Source organism: Myodes glareolus, chromosome 19, assembly GCF_982192425.1.
Source record: "Myodes glareolus chromosome 19, mMyoGla1.1, whole genome shotgun sequence".
Lineage (NCBI taxonomy): Eukaryota > Metazoa > Chordata > Mammalia > Rodentia > Cricetidae > Myodes > Myodes glareolus.
The window spans coordinates 44,856,300-44,875,886 of record NC_142044.1 but is presented as its reverse complement, the minus strand read 5'-3'; the positions used below and the strand labels follow the sequence as shown (position 1 = coordinate 44,875,886).

Here is a 19,587-nt window from a genome sequence, read left to right as displayed (position 1 = left end):
TCCCACAGACTCTCTGCCATGGAATGTTAGGGGTCCTCCACCACCCATCAGTGGTCAGACAATGCCTGTTGTAATATTCAGGACCAGACACTCACCAAGCTGCTATAGCTTTACTTCGCAGTCCCCCTCCTCGCTGCCTACAGGAATAGCCACATCATTTGCCACCATCCCTTCTCCCCTCCCCAGCCCCTTATTTTTATTGTGTATTCATGGGTATTTGCTTGCATGTGTGTGGTTCCTGAGGAGGACAGGGGTAAACATGGGATCTCCAGGGACGTGCATCACAGTTAGTTGTAAACTTCTTGTGAGTCCTGGGAATCAAGCCTGGATCATCAGGAAGAGTAGTCAGTGTGCTTCACTGTACGGACATCTGGACAACGCTCCTACTTCCTCTTTTAGTGGTTCTGGAAGGTCTTACTCCAGTCTGAGGCCATGTCCTATATTTCCTTTATGCTCTGCATGTGTGACATGTCAGATGAATGACTTTTCTATGTCCTTGGGAGCAAGGGTTCACTGGACATTTGTGCCTCATGCTCACAGTCCTCAGCCTAACATAACCAGCATGCGCAGCTGCTGTGGAGTCTGCCTCCACCTCCTGATGCCCACCATTGAGTAAGCTCCTGGAGTGGGAAGAAGAGGTAGAAAACTGAGGCAAACCTTCCTAGAGTGCTCTAACTCCTCCTGTCACTCAGATGGAAGAGAGAACACAGCAGCTCAACGGAAGACACTATTGAAAGGACAGTCTTGCCATCTTCCTTAGGGACCAGATGCCATTTTGCAGTAAGAGGTCTCCTTCCTGACTTTACATGGTTGCAGTGGTTAAGATGTTTGCAGAATTACCTAGGAGCAGTGATGTAGCCCTGAGGTAACTGACTGGAGATGAGCTGTGGCCCGTGGTCATATTCATGGCCATATTTTTTAAAAAGTGGATTTATTCAGTGGTGCAAGTTCTAGAATTTCAGCTACCCACCAGACCCTGTGCCACAAGTGGCCTGGACTTAAAGAACATGTGGTATAGCTTCACACACACACACACACACACACACACACACACACACACACACACACACACACACACGGCAATCAGGACTACAGATTTCCCTTAATTCTGACTTCAAATAATGGTCCTGAAGACACAGGAGACACAGGTATCTGGGTCCCCAAGAAGTAGGCAATGCAGCTTCCTGGTGACTTGCTCTGTCGGGTCTGAGGTTAGTTTGGACTTTTTTAGTTAGTGGAAGTATAATGGAAAGACCAGGAAGTGTGGCAGCTCATGGCTGCTGGTAGGTGGAGTGTTAAAGAATCAGATATAATTGGAATTTTCTTTGGGCTGCCACTCTGCTTCCAATAAAGACATGGAGACTTATCATTAATTATGAATGATTGACCTTAGCTTAGGCTTGTCCCACTAGCTCTTTTATCTTAATTTAACTTGTTTCTGTTTTTCTATAACTATCTTGTCTTTGGTTCTATTGGAGTCCTGGGAAGGGCATAATAGTCCCTAACGAGCAGGAAGTGCAAGGCAAGGGACTTCCAAAAGTATAGAAATGGCAGAAACAGCTGGCTGCCTGGACAGTCACTCAAGGTTCTTCTGCTCAGTTGAGACATCTGTAATTGGTCACAGGCCTAATGTATTTGACAGGCTTTTCTGTGAAGCAGAAATTTTAAAGGACTGCTTTACCTTGTCTTGGCAAAGTTCAACAGTCCTTTTCCTTTGTGTTCGGTTTGTTCTGTCTATACAGTATACTATCTGCAGTTGAGGCAAGGGCAGATTCCTGACAAAATGGATAGCTTTGCCACAATGAAAGCAAACTCTATATGGTGGATCGTCAATGCCCATTACCCTTTGATGAATTAGATTGGTGCTGCTAAGAGCAGACATGTCTCATTCTCATGAAAATCTTATGTCAAATGTATCCTAATCTAATTATCTTAAATGTAATATTCTGTGGGTCTCTGAAGCATTTGAATATCAACTATCTGAAATATATCTGTTTAACCTTATAAACATATTTAACAAGACTACAAATTTGATGTTCATACAATAGTAACTACTAACCTGCATTTTAATTATCATAAGCAATAACTTTCAGCACCAAAACTTTATATGGATTTTTAATAAGCTGCATTGGTACAATGATTTAAATTAGTGTAGAAACAGACATACACACACACACACACACACACACACATATATGGTAAAACAAATAACCTTAAATTTGTATCACATACAAAAAACTCTACCAATGTAAAATGTTTGAGATGAATAGTTATCTTTTTATCCTTTATTCCTATTTACCCACTAAATGATACAGACAACCAGAACCCACTAAATGACTGAAAAACAATTGCCCCATCTCTTGGGGCATTGTGTTCTCTAGACTGCTTCTTATTGTCTGAGGGTTACAGCATGACCAGGGAACCCTGAAAAAAATGAGATAATGAAAAAAATGAGATAATGAAAAAAAATGAGATAATGGCCAAATCCAAAGACAAGTAGCTGTAGCATTTGTTGTCCAGTCTGTGCAAAGGGAAAGTGCAAGCTTATCTGAAGTCCTGCCTAGTCTGTGAGGCTGGACCATCTCAGCTAGTAAACTTGAAGTTGTTCTGAATGCAGAACTCTGAAGAAACTGCAACAGATGCACTCTGAACGGCTGGGTAACTGGGGCCACCCATTTTCATTGGTGTCTGATCCTCTATCCTGAAAACACACAAACTTTCAAAGGTAACATATAAATCTACATCACAACAAGTATGGACTGTGTGTTGTACACAAGCCAGCCAAAGAGAATTTTATTTTATGTTTGATCAGATAAAAGATATCTGTCAATGTATAAGTTTGTTGGGACTGTATAACCAAACCTCTTCCCACGCCACATGTAAGGATGGCATGTAATAATGAGTCATGAGGACTCTCTAAACAACCTGAGTTATCATGTCTCATTCAGTCCCCCAGACAGACCCACGTGAAGGGATCAGCACAGAAGTCTCCTGTCTTATTGTTTTTCTCGGCTTATTTCTTCATGTCAGTAGCCAAGATTTTGAGGGGTCTCCCCATTAAATCTAGTCTGTATTAATTTTGAAGGAATCCACAGCCTTTCATTTCCTGTGGAAACAAAAATATAACCTTTTCCCCAACACAATATATTTTCTGATTTCCATTTTAAAGTTAAGAAATTCCTAAAATATCTAGGCAGACTAAATTCAACAATTTCTTTACAATCCCGTGTCTCTTGGCAACTATTGTTCAGCCATGAGCATTCAGAAAAATTCAAAGTCAACAAAGCACTATACAGGATCCAGACTCCCTGCATATCTACCATATTTACTGGTTATACTTTTTATATTACTTTTCTCTTTCTTTAAAGATTTTACTTATTTATTTTAAAACTACTATTCTTTCCTATGATCGTCTATACCCACTTTCTTTATTTTCTTAAGCACCTATGCACATTGTAAACGGTGTAATGGTTTTTCAGTCTGGTCCTGTAACCAGGTTACTGTGCACCTGGAGCATTCTCTTACCAAGTAAGCCAAATCTTAAACTGTTAAGTCGCAGCTAGGTCTCTCCCTTGTGGCTCTGTTGGTTGGCCCCACCCCTCCTTGGGTCCCTGAGAGCCCAGCCTTATGCCTGCAGGACTGGCTGGCAGCTGTGTTTAGCTAAGAGCTCCTTTCCACTCCCCCAGTTCTAGGAAGCTGCTGCCTGCCCTGTTCCACTTAGCTTGTTCTTTCTGCTTAGTGTTCCAGCTGTTCAAGTGCTGTGTTCACAGCAGCTCCTCTAAAGGAGCTATCCTGCCTCTCCCTTTCCTAGCTGGCTGAAGCCCTGTGTGGAAATTTGGCCCCCATATTGGATGCCATTTGTGGTTGGATTTTTTTTTTTTGGCCTCCAACCAGCTCCTAAATAAAGACATGGAGACTTATTATTAATTCTGAATGCTTATTCAGCATTAATTCTGAATGCTTATTATTAATTCTGAATGCCTTAGCCTAGGTTTGTCTCACTAGCTCTTTTTTGTTTTACTTTAATCTGTTTCTATTCATCTACATTTTCCTTTGGTGCTCTTTACCTTTTTTTCATTCTGTATGTCTTACTTTCCTGCTTCCTTCATGTCTGTTTGTCTGGTCCTTGGCATCTATCCCCCTGTGTCTCCTTTTCTTTTCCTCCAGTCTAAAATCCTCCTACTATTTACTCTCCCTGCCAGGAAATTCTACCTATACCTCTTCCCTCACTATTTGCCATTCAGTTTTTTTAAAAGACCAATCATGTGTCGTAGGCAGGCAAGGTAAAACAGCCACACATCTTTACAAAATTAAATAAACACAACACATCTTTCCATAGTTCATCAAATGCAACACATCTTTGCATAGCTAAATATTCTGCAGGAGTCAGAGGAGAGAGGCACAACATCTTGTCTTCTTTACATCTCTACTCCTAGGACTTCCTTTTGGATCATTCCCTGAAAACATATTTCTAGGAACTCCCTGTCTTCAATTTCTTCCACACTGGCTATTCTGCCACAATTAAAACATTTGTTATTTCGATGTTATAGCCAAAGGACTCAACATTGTCTGTTTGTTGAATCCTTTTATCAATTGGTGATGATCTTACCTTTAAGGGCCTAAGTATTTTTTCCATTCTAAATTAGCATTTTTTAAAATCAGAGATTCAATGAGAGCTCATACAGCTGCTGGATCTGCTACCCCCATTTATAAAGCTTTAGTTAATCTTTGCAAAAAGTTACTAAATTTTTCTCTTGGGCCTTGTATAACCTTAGAATATGATTCAATTATTTTTCCTGGTTCTTGAATTCAAGACTGCTCTACCACATAGGGACAATATGTGTTTATTGTATATAGCTTGAGTATCCAGATCAGCATAAAGGCCCTCACCAAGAATTTGATCTTGGGAGGCCTCAAAACCTTTAGCTGTACCTTGATGTTCAAGAGTCTTAGCTTTCTCTCTCCAATAACTTTTCCACTGAAGCTGTGGACCATGGGTCTAATACAGCTGAGACTAACTGAAGCCAATCACATGAAGTAACCTTATTTCTTGAAGCCCATGTCTTTACCAACTGTTTCACACATGGTGAATGCTTGCCGTAAGATACTACTGCTTGCTTAACATCTTTTAGATCTTTCATATGCATAGTCTCCCATTTATATTCTGTATTTCCTTTTGGGTAATTACTATTTGCTGGCTTTTCAGAAATAGTAACAGGATAAGTAGCTATAACTCTTGGTAAGTCATCTCTGACTCTGAGATGTACTGTCTTTTGTCTGTACATAATCTCCTTGAATATTAGTCCTGACAAGTTCTTCAATGATTTCAAATCTACGTATCACTGTCTTTTGTAGAGTCTGAATTTCTTTACCTACGAATATTTCTAATGATTTCATCAAATCAACTAATTTCTGGTTCTCATCATGTACATGTGATTTCAATTCTTTAAGTTTTTCCATTAATGATATCTTCTCATCCTTAGATATTATTTAGATAGCATATAGATTGCCTTCCAAGAGGAAGGTTCTATCTGCTAGCTTTTCGTAACTTTTTAACAGATTTTGATTATCAATTTCAACAGTATGAATCCTTTCAGATAATCTCCATACCATTCTGTCAGGTTCCATAACCTGTTGACATGGAATGAATTTTGTCTGTCAAATTATGGTTATCATTTTCAACTTATGAGTCTTTTCAGCCAACTTCTCTTTACTAGCCTGTACAGTCAGTATCATTTCTAAAAGTTTCTCATTCTTGACTCTGTTATCAAACCATTTCTCTAAGAATGTATGTGAAGTATCAAACTAATAGCGGCTAAGACTAAGTATGTATACATCCCGGGGAGGTCATATACCTCTTCTAAAATTCCTTCCATAGTAAAAACAAAAAGGTTTTTAAATTTCTGGATGGTGATATTATCTGCCATCGTCAGATCACTTACCTCCCTTAAAATCCTGGTTCAGATGAGGATTTTAAGGTGTAATAATGATGTGGACTAGCAGGTGTCGCAGTTATACCGCTATATTGTATCAAAAGTGATACAATCCCAGTAGTAACTAAACATAATATGTTTTTACTCTTGTTCAACTTGAGTTTTATTTTCTGAACTGATGTCTCACTAGGTAGCTCAGGCTACCCTTGGTAATCAGACCACAAATGATGAGATCAGAAGAATGTATCACACGCTCAGTGCATACTCCAGATTTTGAATGTTATCTTCTTAGCATGCCCGTGTGAGTAGGAACCTCCAATGATGGTGGTTGGGAAGTAGTTACAGATCTCAGTTGGCCCCAGTCTCTCAAGAATGACTCTCAAAGCTCTGCAGTGTGCCATGGTGCTGTGCTGCAGGTTAGAATGTGAAATGCATCGTAGTTTATTCACTGGGTCTTCTGGGATTTAGCCCTATCACAATCCAGAGCTGAGATCCTGTTTGAAAACAGGAAGTGTAGCCAGACAGTGACTTTAGTCCCATCATGGAGGCAGAGACTGGTGGATCTCTGAGTTTAAGGTCAACCTTGTCTGAAGAGTGAGTTCCAGGACAGTCAGGGCTACTCAGAGAAACATTGTCAAGAAAAACCAAACCAATCAAACAATCAAAATGGAAATGTGAGTTTTCCAATGTGTATGTTTGTGCATGTGTATATTCATGTGCATACATAGGAACATGCATGTGGAAGTCAGTGATTACTGTCAGGTATTTTCCTCAACCACTTTCCATTTTGATTTTAGATACAAAGCCCCTTTCTCAGCCTGGTTCTCACAGATGTGACTAGACTGTCTGGTAGCAAACCCCAGGGTCTTTCTGTCCTCTCAGGTGTAGTGTTAGATTGCAGGCATGAGCCAACGTTTGGCTCTTGGGATCTGTGTTTGCGCATATGTGGATTCATGTGTGTGGATAGGAACATGCATGTGGAAGTCAGTGATTAATGTCAGCCACTTTTTCCAATTACTATCCATCTTGTTTTTAGACACAGGGCCCCTTTCTGAGTCTGTTCTGAGCACATTCTCACCAACGTGACTAGACTGTCTGGGTAGCAAACCCCAGGGTCTTTCTGTACTCCCAGGTACAGTGTTAGATTACAGGCAATATTTGTTCTTGGGATTTGAACTCCCGTCCTCATGTTCCTGTACAAGTTGTTTACTAATTAAGCCATCTCACTATCCCCAAACGTATCATTTTTAAAGATATTTGATAGTATTTGTGGTCGCTCAATATTCCATATAAATTTTAGTAATTTTGGAATCAGATAGGAATTAAATTGAATGTGTAGATCCCATTGAGTACCAGAACTTTTCCCAGGATTTCTTTCCAAGTCATGAACAATGAAGCAAGCCTTCCTGTCTTAATGTTCTCTCTAAAATTCTACTTCTCTGCATTTCATTTACATACCAGTCAGTCACTGCTGACGATTTTTATAGGTTATTGTGCAAACATTCTATTCATTGTGTGTATGTGTGTGTGTACGTGTGTGTGTGTGTGTGTGTGTGTGTGTATGTGTGTGTATCTGTGTGACTTCTTCAGAGGGGAATGAATGCACATGTATGCATACCTTCATTTCTGCATGGAAAGCAGAGGTCAAAGTTGAGTGTATTCTTCAACTCTTCTCCGCCTTGTTTATTGAGATGGTTTCACTGAACTTGGAACCCACTCACTGAGCTAGATGATCTGGCCAGCAACTGAGCACCCTCCCATTCCTGCCTCCCTAGCACTGGGATTGCACTAGTGGTTGGTGGGTTCAGATGCTCGGGAATGAATGCGTGTTCTCATGCTTACACAGTAAGCAGCATTCTGTGAGAGCCACTGTCCTGCCCTAAAATACTTGTTCTTTTAATCCTATTTTATATATAATATCACTTGTCATTCAGTTCTCAGATGGATCATTGTTAGATTAAGAAAAAACAAGTCATTTTCGTGTATGGCTTGGTATCTTTGATGAATTTGTTTGATGTTCTCATACGGTATCATGAAACTTCCCTGTGACCTACACGCACAATTATGTAATCTATGATCAAGGATTATGGTCCTTCTTCCTACCTGGGATGCATTGTCTCAAGTGAGCTGTGGTCCTGTGTCTCACAGAGTAGCTCACACTTCTACAACACTCAGAACCAAGAGCCTCCAGTGTGCCCAGCATATTCCATTGGTTTTCCTGACTGATAACCGTGCTCCACTCACATAGGAAACAGTGCCACCTGGAACCGGATTCAGTGACTGCTGGACTTTGCTCTACACCCCACCCCCTTGGACTCTGTTTTTTGTGACCTGAAGTCATGGGTCTATCTGGATTCCATAACAGTTTCACCCTACAGACACTCATCTAGGAATTATAAGAGGTTGATTTTTAAAACTTTGTATTTCTTTATATACCAAGTGTATGTCATCTCAAGCATTGGAAGACTAGGACATGCCAAGAAACAAAGGGCGAATAAAAGATGAATGAGCTTGCATTTTATTTGTATTTTAATAAATAAAGCTTGCCTGAATATCAGAAAAGTAAAACAGCCACACTGGCCAGCCTTACAGACCAGGCAGCAATGACACACACCTTTAATCCCAGTAGCCACATTAGCTTGCCATAGAAACCAGGTGGTTGTGGCGCACCCCTTTAATCCCAGAACCAGAGAGGATTATAAGACTAGAGGAGAGAGTTCTCAGACACAATCTCATTTAGAGATTTCCTAGAGGCAGGATCACCATTTTTGGACTGAAGTCGAGGTAAGAGCCAGTGGTTGGCTGTTTTGCTTTTCTGGTTCTCAGGTTGAATCTCAATAACTGTACCTGAGTTTCGAAAAATTGTGTATCAGATAGAGACCACCATATGACTAGTATCTGACATAACCTAATGGCCACCAGGGACTCTCTGAGAGCTGACATTGTCACAGCCTTCTCAGATCTGATCTCATAAGTGTCCAGGTTCTGAGTCTGGCCTTCCCAATCAATTCGGCAACCTCTAACCCGACCACAAGGTGCCACAGGCTGCAGCCACCTTTCTCCCAATGCCCCCCACTAACCATAAAACCAATCAGTGAAGTTTACTCTTATAGCCAGGTACTGTGTCCTGCCAACTAAGGGAGCCTTGAGCCTCAAAGGTGGTCTTACCCGAATTTGTGGCAATGTTCACAAGTACTTCAAAATTCTGCCTGAGGAAGACACCCTATCTATCCCAATTATGGTAACTGGAGACACAAGGCTCCACTCACCAAGAAGCAATGGAAGAGTAAAACCAGAGAATGGCCTCGATGTGACAAACACCTGGACATCCTGCTGGCCTCCCCAGGATTCTCTTGACAGTTGTAGATAGGTTTTCAGCTTTCTCAGTTCAGAGCTAAGAAGTTCCCAGGTTATGACGTTGGTCTTCCTCATGAGCTGAGTGATCTCACACCTGTACTCATGGCTGGAACGCCATTCCCCACACTGCCTCTCACTCACCCTCCTTGTCTAGCCACACAAGCCACTTGAGTGACCCTTGCTACACTGTGATGGTGCCTGCAGAGTCAGTCACACCTCAGGTCCTATTTGCCGAGGGTTCAATGGAGACTCGCAGAAGTCTAGACCCCTTCTGAGACACTGTCCTCAGGCCCCTCAGGGTTCTGACTGTGTGGCACATGGCTGACTGACTTCACTGTACCTAGTGATCCTGAACCTTGAGCAGGGTCACTGGTTCTCCTACCATACTCGCTGTGCCGAACCCTACATAACCACTGCGTACAGCTCCCTGAGAAGAAACTGATGCTGCCCTCCTGGATAAACACCCATGGAGAGAAGAGAGGGCAGGAATCTCTGAGACTGATGTTTGCTGGCCTTTTCTTACCCCTCCCTACAAACACGGGTTGAAAAGTAAACACAGCTGCATGGTTCAAGGCAGAGAACAAAGTGCAGCCTTATCCCCTTCATAAGGGACCAGGTGCCCAGTCCGTCTTCAGAGTGTCTTTCCTGATCCTAGGTGTCTGGATCAGGCATTCCCAAATAGCCTGGGAAGCAGGGGCAGCCATGGCACTGCTGACTGGAGCTGACCTGTGGTCTGTGGTCCTCTTCATAGTTACCTTCCTGCTCCTGGTGGACCTGATGCACCGACGCAAGTTCTGGACTGCCCGCTACCCTCCAGGTCCTGTGCCACTACCTGGGCTGGGCAACCTCCTGCAGGTGGACTTCAAGAACATGCCGTATAGTTTACACAAGGTAAGAGAGATGGTAGTGGAGGGCAGTAGAGGTCATGGTGCCCCCGTAGTCCATGGTGGTGCTGAAGCCACAGGATAGACGGGAAGATGGCCACCAAGTGGAAGAGGCTTAGTGGTTGCCTTGTGGCACTTGCTTCAGGGTCTTTGATTTCTGTGGACTTCTAAGAGCAGGAGCTCAGTATGGACAAGGTCATGGAGGCAGGCGTGGACTGTGGTTGGACAGGACAGAGGTCAGGGAAGACATAGGTTCCTTGTGATCCCATCAGTGGCTGAGGTCTCAGGGACAGAGGGGAGGAGCAAGGCTCCAGTGTAGCCTGTCAGTCAGGAAAGCAAAGCAGGGGGAGAGGCTGTGTCTGCTATAATCTCTGCTGTTGTGTGGTCTCAGGACTTGCTCCACATCTCGGGCATCTGGGCTTTCCTCATGTATGGTGGGGTAGGAAGGGGGTCAAGGAACATGCACTGGCAAGGTGACTGAATGAGCATATCTACCGTGAGACTTTTGGTAGATTTAGAAGATGGGGTGCATAGTCACAGGGTGTCATACCTCAGGCTAAAGCTGTAGGTCAGTGATAGAACATTTGTCTGGCATAGGGCAGGCAGGACCAAGGCTTAATAATGTTTATGATGCAAATGAACTCAAGTTTATACACTTGCACATACATACACACACACACACACACACACACACACACACACACACACACACACACCAACTTACATACATGTGTTGTGCTTGGATTGTCCAGTCTGCTAGGGACCTCCACTTACTAAGCGTTCTGTCCCTCTACTTCAGCTTCGACAGCGCTATGGTGACGTGTTCAGCTTGCAACTGGCCTGGAACCCCGTGGTCGTAATCAATGGACTAAAGGCGGTGCGGGAAGTGCTGGTGACCTGTGGAGAGGACACTGCTGACCGCCCTCCATTTCCTGTCTATGATCACCTGGGCTATGGTCACAAATCAAAAGGCAAATAGCTATAGTGGGGACAAGATATAGAGAATAAGACTTGAGGGGCAGTGAAGAGGAGATGGGCAGGGCTAACGGAGGGACTGTGTTCAGGCAATGTCTTTCAATGGAAGTCACTGCAATGAGGGGTGGAGCCTCCAAAGTGGCCTGTGCTGATTGTGATAGCAAAGTGCTGGGGCACTGATGGCTCAGACTAACCACAGGGAAATGTTGGGAGCAGAGCAGACAGCACAGCCACGTATCCTTGGTTACACACAGATGTCCCTGTAGGTGTGGTGTTAGCACCTTATGGACGCGAATGGCGAGAACAGCGGCGATTCTCTGTGTCCACCATGCGAGACTTCGGCCTGGGCAAGAAATCCCTGGAGCAGTGGGTGATGGAGGAGGCTGGACACCTCTGTGACGCCTTCACCAAGGAGGCTGGTGGGTGATGGGTGAGATGTAGAGACGTGGGCATGCACTTATGAACAACGTTATGACTTGTTTGCATCTCTGCTCCTAGGACAACCATTTAATCCCACCACCCTCCTGAACAAAGGTGCATGCAATGTGATTTCATCCCTCATTTATGCCCAGCGCTTTGAGTATGAAGATCCTTTCCTCAACAGGCTGCTCCAAACCTTACAGGAAAGTTTTGGAGAGGACACTGGCTTCATTGCTGAGGTATGAGGCTCAGGGCAGTCAGTGTGCATGGCCACTTCTGTGCTGTAAAAAATCAGAATGAATGTTCATTCAGGGCAAATAGGGTGAGGGCCTTGTGTGATAGTTAAATGCAGGAGGAAATGCCTTAACCTTGGCAAATCTCAGATAACAGGAGAGAAAGAGTGAACTAAGGTCAATGGCTCTAGAATGGAGGTGAGCCACTTCCCCCGTCCATTGGAAAATACACAAGACTGTTTGATGTGCCGGGTAAAATAACCATTTTGTTCATCCTGGGCTACAAGACAGCCTACAGGTTCAAACTGAGGAAGAAGCAGGTGTTGGGTGGGTAAAGATAGACCATGAGTCCTTTGTGGGAGAGACTGGGAACTGAGACTGGTCCAGGTGAACTCCGAACAGAAACAGCATTCAGGGGAAAGAGAGATAGATGATCAAGGGGTAAAGGAACTTACCAAGCAAGCCTGGAGCTCTGAGCTGGATCCCTGGGACCCATGTTGGAGATATATCTTACTCTACAGATTGATTTCTGGCCAACAAACAAAAGGCATTGTGCACATGTGTGAGTGCGCTTGTACAGGTGCATGTATACACACACACAGATACACACAAAAACTAATTAATTTTCAATTAATAATAAATACAACTAGATGTCTTCTGTTTCTTTGACAGGTGCTGAAAGCCCTCCCAGTACTCCTCCACATCCCTGGGCTTCCTGAGAAAGCCTTCCCCAAGAAGAATGCATTGATGAACTCCCTGGATAAATTGTTGATTGACCACAAGACAACCTGGGATCCTGCCCAGCCACCCCGAGACCTAACAGATGCCTTCCTGGCTGAGATAGCAAAGGTTAGGACAGCCAGCAAAATGGACTCAGGGCCTCTGGGTTGATGTGCTCTGTGAGCTGTGATACCAGGCAAGTGGGTGGTTTTATATGTCATCCATGGACCTAACCCCTGGGAGTCATGAACACAATGATAGATCATTTTTCCCTTGTTCCATGTCCCTGAGCCTACTTTCTCTGTCTGACCCCTGACCCAGGCCAAGGGGAATCCTGAGAGCAGCTTCAATGATGAGAACCTGCGTGTGATGGTGGCTGACATGTTCATTGCAGGGGTTGCGACTTCTGCGATCACACTGTCCTGGGCCCTGCTGCTCATGATCCTACACCCAGATGTGCAGAGTGAGCCTGGCTAGGGCTGGGAGTTAACGTAAGGAAGAAAGGTAGAAGTACTTGAGAAGCTGGGGGCTCCAGCATCACCTTGACTCAGAGTCCCATAATTCTGATGGGAGTCTTTAGTCACCTACTCACCCAGTGGTAGAAGGTCGAGGAAGAGCCACTAAGGGACTGCTTCACTGAGGGGAGGCTGTCCCTCCAGGCCGCGTCCAACAGGAAATTGATGAAGTCATAGGGCAGGTGCGGTGTCCAGAGATGGCAGACCAGGCCCGCATGCCCTACACCAATGCTGTTGTCCATGAGATTCAGCGATTTGGTGACATTGCTCCATTGAATTTTCCACGTATGACATTCCGTGACATTGAAGTACAGGGATTCCTCATCCCTAAGGTAGGCATGGGCATCCTTCTCATAGGATTCCCAATAGGCAAACAAGAGTGGTAATTTTAAGTAACACACCCTGAATTTCTACATGGTGATGGAACTAACCTGGGTTCAGTAAACTGTGGTTATTACTTGGGATTCCCCAGGAAATGGGATTGTCCAGTGAAATAAATCACAAGGGATTTTAGAAAACACTGCACACAGGGACAAGTGCTGACTTGGGAGTTCATAGGACACTCATTACCATATTGTCTCTGCCTTTAGAAAAGGGGCTGAGAGGCTCTGGAGCTAATGTTCAATGAAAGAACCCAGTGTGTGCAGGAAGAAGTTGTACATATGAACCTAATGGCAAGGGTCATGGCAGCCCATTGCAATCTATGTTCACACTATGTGCCTCCTGCCAGGGGACAACCCTCATCCCCAACCTGTCCTCAGTGCTGAAGGATGAGACTGTCTGGGAGAAGCCCCTCCGCTTCCATCCTGAGCACTTCCTGGATGCCCAGGGTCGCTTTGTGAAGCATAAGGCCTTCATGCCATTCTCAGCAGGTCCTGTGGGATGCTTGGCTCCATGTTTCTTCCCGGGTGCTTTGAAGGGTAGCCCTTCAATCAAGCTCCAGACTGCCTGACCTTCTTTCTCACCTACAGGCCGCCGGGCATGCCTTGGGGAGCCCCTGGCCCGCATGGAGCTCTTCCTCTTCTTCACCTGCCTCCTGCAGCGTTTTAGCTTCTCGGTGCCCAAAGGACAGCCCCGGCCCAGCGACCATGGTATTTTCACATTGTCATTTACCCCAATTCCATATGAGCTCTGTGCAGTCGTGCGCTAGCAAGTACAACAGTTCAATCCTTTCCCCCGGCTTGTGATGATTGATGTCCTATCAACCTGTTCTTTGGCTGCCACTCAAGTTCCTGGTCCAAGCCCCATCTTTGTCTCAACTGTGTCCCAAGACAGCAGTCTACAATCAGTCTCTCCCCTCCTCTTCAGACCTCTCTGATGAACATTAGTGTTTTGAGAAAAGTGTTTACTGGGCCAAGTGCAGTTACCCAGACCTTCAGTACCCAGACCTTCAGTATAGTACAAGGGATCCTGAGGCAAGATTACGAGTTCAAGGTCAGCCTGGGCTATATTGCTTCATCTACTTAATGAAACTCTTTATCAAAAGGGGGTATGTAGTCACAAGGTTGTGATGAAGGGAAGGAGGAGGGAATGAAAGGAAGAGATAGGAAACACTGTGATAAAATAGGAAGAGAGGTCATTGTGCTGGTGTTCAGCAATTAACTCTACATCCCATCTAAATATCCATCAATGGCAGCTGAGCTGTTGGCAAACTGCTGACACAAGTCAAGCCTCAGTGGGTCTTGTGAGGAAATGTGAATGGCTTTTGGTGGAAATCAGCAAAATTTTCATTTTGGTGAAAGATGTTGATATAGATCCCCAAGATCCCGAAGTTCCACAAATGGTTAAGAGGCCTCTCACTGGAACTCCTAACAGAGGAACCTAAAATGGCTGAAAGACACTTAAGGAAATGCTCAACATCCTTAGTCTTCAGAGAAATGCAAATCAAAACAACTCTGAGATTTCATCTTACACCTGTAAGAATGGCCAAGATCAAAAACACTGCTGACAACTTATGCTGGAGAGGTTGTGGGGTAAAGGGGACACTCTTGCATGGCTGGTGGGAATGCAAGCTGGTACAACCCCTTTGTATGTCAGTGTGGTGATTTCTCAGAAAATTAGGAAACAACCTTCCTCAAGACCCAGTAATACCACTTTGGGGTATATATCCAAAGAATGCTCAATCGTGCCACAAGGACATGTGCTCAACTATGTTCATAGCAGCGTTGTTTGTCATGACCAGAACCTGGAAGCAACCTAAATGTCCCTTGACTAAAGAATGGATAAGGAAAATGTGGTACATTTACACAGTGGAGTACTACACAGCAGAAAAAAATAACATCCTGAATTTTGCAGGCAAATGGAGGGAGCTAGAAAACATAATTTTGAGTGAGGTAAACCAGACTCAAAAAGACAATATCACATGTAATCACTCATAAGTGGTTTTTGAACATAAAGCAAAGAAAACCAGTCCACAAACCACAATCCCAGAGAACTTAGACAACAATGAAGATCCTAAGAGAGACATATATTGATCTAATCTACATGGGTAATAGAAAAAGACAAGATCTCTTGAGCAAATTGGGGGCATGGGGACCTTGGGAAAGGGTTGAAGGGGAGGGAGAGGCAGGGAGCGGAGCAGAGAAAAATGTAGAGCTCAACAAAAATCAATAAAAAATAAAATAAAAAAAGAGGTCTCTCACGGATATAAAAGCTGCTGCCCTCACAGTCCAGCTTGCTGCAGTGAAAGGATGCAGGAGAAAATCTACATAGCAAAAGGTGTCAGAATCCAGGAGGATGGGCAGAATCCTGTTGTAATGTCTGGAGCCACCTCTCCAGATTTAGGAGAGTGCTCCCGGTATCCATGGACAGCAGATAATGGGTTATACTCACTAGGAAAGTTCAAGAATTTGGGGATTCTTGGGGCCAGGGAGAACATGGGGCCATGTAGCACCCCTCAAGGATTATCTTATTCTCCATGTAGTCTTAGGTCAGACTGCAGCATTCCAAGACCCCAACCTCTATGGCATGAGACACAGTGATCTACAGACACTGTTTTTATTTTACTTTTCTAAGAAAGAAAATGTTCTCCCACTGACTCTCTTGTTATAGGTGTAGAGTAAAAGGACCAGTCAATGAAATACACCTTGATCCTGAAACCAGAGGCAGTGAAAAAATTCACTCTGACCCTGAAACCAGAGCCAGTGAAAGAAACACAGCCTGGCCCTGACCCAGAGTCAATGAAAGAAATACCTTTTCCCTGAAACCGTTACCAAACAAACATATCCTGGTCCTGAAACCACAGCCAAAGAAGCACAGTATGGCCCTGGAACCAGGGTCAGGGAAAGAAACACATCCTGGCCCTGAAACTAGAGCCTAAAGGCTAAAAAGGGCCAGTGAAAGAAACACACTTTGGCCCTGAAACCAGAGTCAAATCTGTCCCTGATCTACTGAACACAAAACCAACCAATCTGTGACCAGGAAAGCCAATCAATCCCTGAGCAGAAAGCCAACAAATCCCTGAGAAGAAAATCAAACAATTCCTGAGCATAAAACCTAGCCAATCAGAGTTTGCCCAAGCTCAAGGTGATCAAAATTTGACCAGTTCCCTCACTGAAAAATCTCTCTTGAAAAATTATGCCCCTAAGAAGGCCTACATAAGCCCCTCTGCCTGTTCACTTGGCAGCTGTCCTCTTCCACCCTGGCAGAGGCAGTCACATAGAATCTTGCGCAGTGGTTTTTCTATAGATCAGCTGCAGTTCTTTCCTCTTTACATGACTCAGATTGACTTCAAGTACCCACACACCCTACCATTTGCCTCCCACCAGGGCACACTGCAGACATTTGGGTGAGACATGGGATTCCCACATCTGAGCCAACTGTTCTGCAGTGTTCTAATGATCTGTTTGCATTTGCCTATTCCATTGCTCTAAAGACATCTGCAGAGCACACAGTCTGTGATTTGTCTTTCAGCATTTTGCTCTAAACTCAGATTTCAGACTAGCCACGTGAATTCCCATGCACCGCTACACCTTGCTGTGTTAGTTTTGTAGGTGGCCCGCAACACCTACTGGCAGGTTACAGTTATTGCACCTAATCTAGCTGATTGAACCACAGGTAAGATTTAATATCCTAAATATAGAACATAAGTTTCTCATTTAAAGGGGTAATATGTCAGACAATCTAACCATCCAAGGTTCCAATAGCCTCTTTACTTACACCATGTGCAAGTTTTTACAAGACTTATATGATTTCCCTTCTACATCACTATTTTTGTTTCTGGGGATTAGTATTGTACTCATTATTTTTTTCATAAAAATATGGTTTGACAATAGGGCTAGGAATAAGACATTTTTAGAAATGGTACAGTCTTTTCCGACTGAAACCACACTTCCCAGGAAAGAGGTTTGAAATCTGAAGAAGGATATGAACAATTTAACTAACAAAACTCGGTCAACTGAGATACTTTTGGAAATGGTACAGACTGATAGTAATTTATTTAAAGGAAGATTCAGAACTCTAGAGAAAGAAACAGCCGATTTGGTACATAAAACCCAATCAATGATAGTGGGTGCTGAAACATTATTTGAGAGAATTCACACTGTTGAATGTTTTAATCAGACTCTGTCAAAGGGGTATGACAGATTGATTGATAGAATGTCTCTCCAGTAAGGTACTATGCATGCTATAAAGATTATGTCCAAGGATGCGACATTATCTCTACTGGACAGACTTTATACCTTGGAATCCTGGGTGAGGGCATTATAGTAGAACACTGGACAGGAGATCCAGACATTACAAAAGGCAGTGATAAACAAATTTTAAAAGATTGAGGAAATTATTGAATTTGAAGACGAGGAACAAAATATAAAAGGCAAAATTTAACCTCATAGGTACGTAAAAATCTCTGGGATAGCTTCTCCAGAGTTCTGCCTGCCTTTCTAGTAATAACAAAAGAAAAGGTATCTGGCTCCAAGTACCCTAAGTTTGTCAAGGAATATACATGGGAGCCCACACATATGACTGATCTAAATGAAATTAAACAAGCAATTGTAGCTTATGGACTACAGTCATCCTTTGTTAGGGAAATGGTCAAAATGTTGGCTTTCAGTAGCAAAGCCATGTCTCAAGTTTGGACTCAATTAATCTCAGAAGTCCCAAAAAGTGGACTGCAATTGCTTTGGAGGTGCTTTTTAAAAGAGGAATCAAGCATTTTAGAGCAACAAGAAAAAGCCAAAGGACTTGAGATTTTCCTAGATCAAATTCTAGGTGAAGGACTTTACTCTGATTCTAAAGACCAAGCTCTTTATGATGAGCACACCTTGTCCCTATGTACCATAGCAGCTTTAAAGGTTGGGACAGGGTTCAGGAACCAGAAAAGAGAGTTGAACCATATCTTAGGGTTAAACAGGGTCATAGAGAACCTTTTACTGACTTTTTGCAAAGACTAAGTAGGGCTGTACAAATAGGGGTAACTGACCCAGAAACTAGACATATAATAATTGAATCTTTGGCTTATGAAAATGCCAACATTGAGTGCAAACAGACCCTTGGGCCTTTAAAAATCAGATCAGCACCCATGGATGAATGGGTCTTGCATACGATGAATGTCAAGACACTTGACTATGGTACTGAAACGTGGACAGGAGAAGCAATTTCCAATGGTAAGAGAAGACATCAGAATACCAAATGTTTTAATTGTGCTAGAATGGGACATATTTGAAGGGATTGTAGACAAGGAATTCCTAGGAATAATACCTCCTCTGGGAATGGCAGAAATAGGAGGACTCAGCCTTCAGGTATATGTAGGAGGTGTGGCAAAGGTCGACCTTGGACCAATGAATGTAGGTCAATGAAAGACAGATAAGGCAACTGGATAATATCAAGAAATGCCACGGGGGGGGGTCTCTTGTGGGCCCCCATGATAAATGTGGTCCAGTATTCCCAGTTACTGTGGAGAATATATCTCACCAGGTAAATTAAAAAAAAACCAAAGCCTGCTGTAAAAAGCAATACTGGTCTGAATGATAGGTTAAATGTGGAAGATGAGTTAAAAACTGCAGTAAGACAGAGGAAACATATATTTTAGCAGACTTCTATAAATGATCAAAGACCAATGGCATTTTTATTGAAGGCTTATTAGACATGGATGTGAATATAAGTATCACTACTCCAGATCATCTGAATTGGCCTCTTCAAGAGGTAGATTTTTAGTTCCTGGGAATTGGAACACTATTTTGGGTAAAACAAAGCATGAGATGGGTTAAATGCATAGGACTAGAAGGGCAAATAGGAAGACTAAGGCCATATATAGCCAATATTGCAGTGAATTTGTGGGGTCATGACCGATTGCAGCCATGGAATAACAAGATTAACATTCCTGCAGCCCCCAAAACTTATGTTTCTGAGGAAAATATTAGAAGATAATATAGACAACAGACACAAGCCATTCAGGTTGTACAAGAACACAAAGCAGTTGATAAACTTTCAGAGGTATCAACAGCCCTACCTTTAAAATGGTTAGCTGAGAAACCAATATGGGTCAAGCAGTGGCCTCTAGCTGAGGAGAAGTTGCAGGCTTTAGAACAGCTGGTACAAGAGCAACTAGATG

At 43.4% G+C, this 19,587-nt stretch overlaps 2 protein-coding genes and 1 long non-coding RNA gene across 5 annotated transcripts in view; 2 read left to right on the top strand and 1 right to left on the bottom strand.

Moving 5' to 3' along the window:
- Positions 1–19,587, top strand: part of LOC146890961 (cytochrome P450 2D20-like) — a 36,292-nt gene that overhangs the window by 5,292 nt on the left and 11,413 nt on the right. The window lies entirely within an intron of this gene.
- Positions 8,431–13,252, bottom strand: LOC125407442 (uncharacterized). The gene is made up of 3 exons (XR_014997897.2): positions 13,115–13,252; positions 11,344–12,331; positions 8,431–11,071 (listed from the first exon to the last, which is right to left on the bottom strand). It is a non-coding gene; the product is annotated as an uncharacterized LOC125407442 (long non-coding RNA).
- Positions 9,993–14,325, top strand: LOC125407439 (cytochrome P450 2D27-like). Of its 2 annotated transcripts, XM_087899115.1 has the most exons (9): positions 9,993–10,181; positions 10,974–11,145; positions 11,416–11,568; positions 11,648–11,808; positions 12,475–12,651; positions 12,844–12,985; positions 13,182–13,369; positions 13,768–13,909; positions 14,009–14,211. In XM_087899115.1, exons 1-9 carry the CDS (start codon positions 9,993–9,995, stop codon positions 14,185–14,187), a joined length of 1,503 nt encoding a protein of 500 aa, XP_087755241.1. In that variant the 3' UTR covers positions 14,188–14,211. The 2 variants fall into 2 exon arrangements, with proteins under 2 accessions (XP_087755241.1, XP_087755242.1); XM_087899116.1 differs by lacking the exon at positions 13,768–13,909 and having other exon boundaries at positions 14,009–14,325.